This window comes from Aplysia californica, unplaced genomic scaffold (genome assembly GCF_000002075.1).
Source record: "Aplysia californica isolate F4 #8 unplaced genomic scaffold, AplCal3.0 scaffold00563, whole genome shotgun sequence".
Lineage (NCBI taxonomy): Eukaryota > Metazoa > Mollusca > Gastropoda > Aplysiida > Aplysiidae > Aplysia > Aplysia californica.
This window is the reverse complement of record NW_004797833.1, coordinates 158650-165085: the sequence shown is the minus strand read 5'-3', so window position 1 is coordinate 165085 and position 6436 is coordinate 158650. Positions and strand designations below refer to the sequence as shown.

General features: G+C 41.6%; 1 protein-coding gene across 1 annotated transcript in view; it reads left to right on the top strand.

Annotated features, from left to right (window-relative positions):
* The window catches only part of LOC101857898 (dystrobrevin beta), a 145998-nt gene that overhangs the window by 128483 nt on the left and 11079 nt on the right, over positions 1-6436 (top strand). The window contains exons 10-11 of the mRNA XM_005106918.3: positions 837-967; positions 4846-4944. Of these exons, the coding sequence (XP_005106975.3) occupies positions 837-967; positions 4846-4944 (230 nt within the window). The remainder of the gene's footprint in view (positions 1-836; positions 968-4845; positions 4945-6436) is intronic.

Here is a 6436-nt window from a genome sequence, read left to right as displayed (position 1 = left end):
CTATTACAGCGAATTATAGGCGATTTCCAAGTTGAGAACCATAGATATGGGATACATAGAAGCGGAACCAATAAATTGGCAAAAATATATTTTTTAATCCGAATACAGGAAAAAGAGGCTAAAACAGCACCTGGACATGGATGGCTGGTGCCTCTATAAATAAATCATTGATGGTCTGGTCTGTTGCCATTCTAAACAAACGGGTTTGCTTTATTTTGATCGACACTTCAAACTAAAGAAACCACGCAAAATTCTCTTGAAAAAGCCGACTAATAACGAAACTAGCAGGGAAGCTTCCGGTCTTGACACAAATACATTCGGAAGTTGCAAACGTTGTTCCTCCTCCGAAAGCATGTTCGGCCGGCGATGACTCTCGTCGCTCTGGCCGGAATGAGTTAATGTGTCCTGTGTTCTCATATATCCTTAGGCCTATGCAGTTGCGAGCGATGTAGAACACTTACCAAAAAAACCCAAAACAACAATATTTCTTGGATTGGCACTGAAAGAATGAAATTTTTGCTCCTTATTTTTCATTTGTCCTTAAAGTTTCTGTAAGCCACCACTGATGCTGAAATGCCCAGTCCTTTTATTGCGCTTAAATGACCACTCTGTGCTGAGGGGGCTGATAAACAAAATTTGTAACTTTGCTTCTGACTTCACATTTATTGTGCAGGTGTTTAAAGGGTACTGCTGGCAGGGCATACTTCTTTCTTCTTTTCTTTCCATCTGTTGCTTTTGTCTGTCTTTCTTGCTCTTTCGTTGCTCCAAATTAATGACTGTTATTGTGTTGATGTGCTTCTCTTTACTTTCATACATCATGTATTTTTCATTTACAGCGGTCGGGGTCCAAGCAGCTAGGTCACTCCATTAAGAAGTCGTTTGACTGTGTCCCCTCCAAGTCCATACAAAACCAGTTGCCGCATTTTCCAGACACGCCGCAGAAGACTCTGGACTTGTCTTTCATTGTGTAAGATGTTTTTTTTAACCAGTTTGATTTGATCAGAATTAAAAGTATGAAATGTAAAGGGTTCCTTGCTATTCATTTGTGTTAGACAAATGTTGTTTTTATTGCATTTAATGGTAAAGTGTAGTAACTTTAGTAAGGGCCAAATGGTCTTTTGAACTCTGAAAGATTATTTTATGAGGTTAGATTTCTAAGTTAGGTGTCCATCTCTGATAGATTGGAGAGCCTTTAAAACTCGAGAAAAGTCACACTGATTAACACTTTGCAGTCACACAGCCAGCAGTACAAAATACCCCATCTGGTCACCCAGCCAGGAGAGTGACTGCAACAGACATCTTTAGCCTGGTAACCGGAACGGATAATTTTCACCTTCACATTATTTCGGCAAGTGACTGCAAAGTGTTAATTTAATGTCCAAATGTTAATTTTTGTTCTTTAATATACGACTATTTTTATTTCCGTTTACTTCTCTTCAACCGCTCAATGCATTATGGTTTCTGGAAACAGCTGATTGTTGAATTATAGGGAAGCATCATGTTGTTGGTTTGTCATTTGGTCTTGTGGAACGTGTGACTTAAAGAACAAACTCGCTTTGTGATTGTAATAGACTAAAAAATTACTTTTGAGTAAGACAACAAGCTTCCCTATGAAGTAGATATTATTTATCATTTATCTTATGTATCTCTGTGGCTAATTCAATATTGTGACTTAGAATGAAGAGCTGATGATGGTGTAGATAGTTATTCTATGAGTACATTTTGTTGAAATGGGTTTGTATGTTCTTATGTAGTTCTATTTGTGCTACTTTTTGCATTTGATTAGTACATAGTACTAAAAAATTGGACTGATATCACTGCCGTCGTAAGGGAAAACGATGAATGGTCAAAATTTTTCTATTTTTGTATTTTCATATATTTCATAGAGTATTTAATTCTGCATCTGATGGTGTAAATTTTTTTGTCTTATTCAAATCCGTTGTTGCATAATTGAGAGTTCGTCGTTTTCCCATACACTGGCGAGCTCCGAGCCAGAGCTCAGTGTAAGGGAGAACGACGAATGGTCGATCGGTCAAGGGATCACTGCTCGTTCGGCGTTGACCCCTGGTCCTTGCCGTTTTGCAAATTTGGCATGGGTGATGAATGACAATTGGTCACTGTTGCGTCAGTACAAACATACTAGGTTTTTTTAAAGCAAACACAGCACCACCCCCTCCCCCGGAGTACCGTCGACCAGGTTTATAAGAATGTATAACTTAGTGTGTCTTTCTGTCTGTCTTCAGGTATTGGGCCTATGCTGATTGTGTAAATTGAGAAGAGCAGGCGGGAGGGAGGGGAAAACGGATGGGAACAGGGGGAAAGGGGTGGGAATGGGAGGGTCAAAAAAGTATTAAGGGAGAAATTTATTAGCACTGCCTATTAGTGTCCGCCAGATGTTCACAGACTAACGTCATGTTAGTTTGCTGTCCAGTCATTTGACATCCCAAATCCCAACGATGGCTATAGTGCCGCAATTTGTCTAGCACGTGTCACTGGTCGACATCCTTATAGAATTACCAAGCAATTAATGACATTGCCTTATGAGAGTAAATTTCTTTGTCCAACTTAAAAAAGTGGACGTATTGTGGCGACACTTAGTCTTGCTTTACGATTTTTTATGACATGATGGACGTTACGATCGAGTATAATAATGTCTTGCAGATTCAAACTGTCCTTGTTGATCTCTACTTTGTGGTATATTTTCCGATCAACTGAATCCTTTATTAAATACAAAGCGTCGCATTACCTCTCCCGAAAGCGTTTGTGATACAGTCTTGTCAGATTGTTACATTTCTTACGAGAAAGTTTGACTTTGCAATGATCTGATCGTATTATGGACATGGTAACATTGTTGATCCCTTTGGTCGTGCAGGGAAAATTTTGCAATTAGCGAAAATAAAAGTAAAACTCGCATCTGAAGGGAATACAATAAAGAGATATCATGGAGATAAACTTTTGTTCCGAATGAGACAGTTTTAAATCAAGCTGTTGAAAATGTGCACACATCTGATTTGTACGCTGACTGTAGTATTTAACCAAGCGAGGAAGGCAAACGAAGAACGTTTACCGAATTACAGTTGGGACATAACAAACACCGAACTTTATACGTAAAATAATAGCTAGTTTGTATACGTTTTATTTTTATTTGTAGTAACCAGTACACAGTCATTACTGTCAATAATGCGTCACAACTGACCATCGCCTACTCCCATAATTATAAACATTCACGGGTGTAAGGGAGAACGACGAACCGTACCATTCGTCGTTTTTGCGTACATCGCAAGGCTCCCCTGCGGGTGCGCAGTGTAAGGGAGAACGACGAATGTTGAATTACTTAGCTACTTTTTAACCCAAACCATTCAAACTTTAGAAACTGCAATATGAGCACCCCAATCAGATATATTCGACAAAGTTAGGCACGACAAGATCATCGACATGCTGGAAGTTCTTAACATCGACGGGAAAGATTTAAGGATTATCAAAAACATGTACTGGGATCAAACTGCTGCAATGAGAATAGAAAATGACATCAGCGAATGCATACAGATTAAAAGAGGAGTCAGACAGGGATGTGTACTTTCTCCAGACTTGTTCTCCCTGTATAGTGAAAATATCATGAGACACATAGAAGAAATGCCTGGTATCTCGATTGGGGGACATAATATAAACAATCTAAGATATGCAGATGACACAGTCCTTATAGCAGAAGATGAAGAACACCTGCAGAATCTATTAAATGTCATCGTACAAGAGAGTGACAACATGGGCTTAAGCCTAAACATCAAGAATACCGAAACGATGGTGATAAGCAGAAAAACTCCAATCCCAACATGCAATAGCAAAGTCAACGATTCCACCCTCAAGCAAGTACAACATTTTGAATATTTGGGGACCATTATATCATCAGATGGTAGATGTCACACCGAAATTAAAAGCCGCATTTGCCAAGCAAAAACAACCTTCCACAAGATGAAACAGATACTAACAAACATCAATCTGTCACTGGAAACGAGGAAAAGAGTACTGAAAAGTTACATCGAGCCAATCCTATTATACGGGTGCGAAGCGTGGACAATCAATAAACAGCTGGAAAGAACAATTGTAGCGACAGAGTTGTGGTTCATAAGAGGCATGCTACGTATCCCATGGACAGCTAGAAAAACAAACGAAGTCCTGGTTGAAGCAAATTATAGAAAACAAATTATCACGAATATAAGAAAACGACAGGCAAATTTCTTCGGACACACAATGCGGAAAGAAGCATTAGAGAATATTGTCACAACAGGAAAGTTTGATGGAAAGAGAGGCAGAGGCAGACAGAGGGAAAAGATACTGGACAAGATGACAACATGGTTGGGAGCAGCAAGAACAACAGACACCATTGCTGCAGCGAAGGACAGGGTGAAGTGGAGGTCCATGGTCGCCCACGCCAGTCGGCAAGGCACCTGATGATGATGATGAATCAGATATCTGGTGAATTACAGGTTAGAAGAGTGAAAAATAGAAGAGATATAAAGTGAAAATAGTTTTTGCCTCTCCTGAAAAATTTGCCTCGCTACCTGCGCAGGACCATTCGTCGTTTTCCCTTACGACGGCAGATCTATCGCTAACAACAGCTAAAAAATCCTGAACTCAACTATGGAGATGTGCCTCATATCTTTTGATTAGTGTTGGGGACACAGACTTTGGCTGCAACTTCTATGAATTGAAAAGAACACTTATGCTTATATTGACTGTCACTGTTTCGAAGCCTATTTGGAAGACAAGTTCATGTTTCCTAATGATTTGAAGTGTCCTTTTTCTCGCTGTTACAGCAATTTAAATATATATGTTCTTGTCTGACAGGCCACCCACCCCTGTGACAATTCACAATGGCTACAAGGAACATTCCAGCACACATTCCCTGGACGTCTCAGCATTACACAACAGCCCTCAAACTAGAAGGTATGATTTGTGTCCTAGTTTGCTCATCTTTCATGTTTGGACATAATTTCTCTTCAGTTATGTTGCTTGCAGCAGATGTTGCAAGGGCACTGGCGTTGATTGGAGCAATATGGTACCTAGTGAGAGAAAGAAATGTACATGCAATACTAGCACATATAGGCCTATTGTATTGCTAACTGAGGTGGAATAAAGGTTGTTTTCTGCCGAATCACCCTGAACTGTAACTCAGCTTTACCCATCGTGCCTGTTATGTTTATTTCTTGTTTTTGCCTTTAGTTGCCATGTTAGTCTTTGCAAGGGTGGGGTGGGAAGGAGAGGGAGGGGGTCAAAGAAAAAAGTGCCAGGTTATCTACATTACACTTATATACACAGTCAAACCTTATTATAACATTTTGATGAGAATAAAGTTGGCGATGTAGCGGGGCTGGTGGTGTAACAGATTAGCACCGGTTAACATCTTGACTGGTTCTAAACATTTACAGACAAGAGGCAAGGGGCCAACCCAGCCTGCACAAAGAGATGGGTACCACATTGGCACCATATTATGGTCTCGCATATAGGCACCATCTGGTAGTCCCACACTGCGCCATGTGGTTTTTGCACTTGGGCGATGGAAAGGGCCCATATGTGTCCGCCCATGTCCAGCCCATGCCTGACCCAGACGCATCCCATATATCTCTTGACATATCCACATGGGCCCCATGTCTGCCCCACTCGTTTTTACCCACAAGACAAGGGCATTGCTTGGTATATAGACGTGCCAAACAGAAACATCTGGTTTGTTCGACCCTGCCCCACACCTGGCCCAGATGAAGCTTGCATGTTCCTGGCAAGCCCACATGTTCCCCGTGTCCAGCCCACATGTTCCCCGTGTCCAGCCCACATGTTCCCCGTGTCCAGCCCATAGGTCCCCATGTCCAGGTCGTATGTTCCCCATGTCCAGCCTGCATGTTCCCCATGTCCAGCCCACATGTTCCTGACCAGGCTAGGCGAGCCCAAAAAGTATGGACCTTGAACCGTCTAGCCCATGCCCAGCCCATAAGCTTCTGACAAGCCCATGTCTTCCTCACTCACTTGAATAACATCACGCAGTACCTACTATATAAAACAAGATGCATTGTAATAATTTTTGCCAACATTGATTCAAATAATTTAGAGGGCCAGCTGCTTCCATTCTGCTTCTTACAGCCATTCCAGGCACTGTAAGGTATACCAAAGATACTCACTACCAAGATATTGCATTTGCTCTTTGCGCTTTTGTCCAAACCGGAGCGGGCGCGGCTTTGCCGCATAAGGCTCTGGCCACACTGCAAGCAGAGCGGGCACAGCAGAGCGCAGCAGTGAAAATTATTACAAAGACAAAGAGGCGACTGGCTGCGCGACTCGAGGCGGGTCAAGCGCAAAGATGGCGGTTTATTTATTGCCGCTGGCTTAGCTTGAAATTTGCTCACGTCTGCGCGCACGTTGTTGTTAAGTGTCAATAAAAGAAATA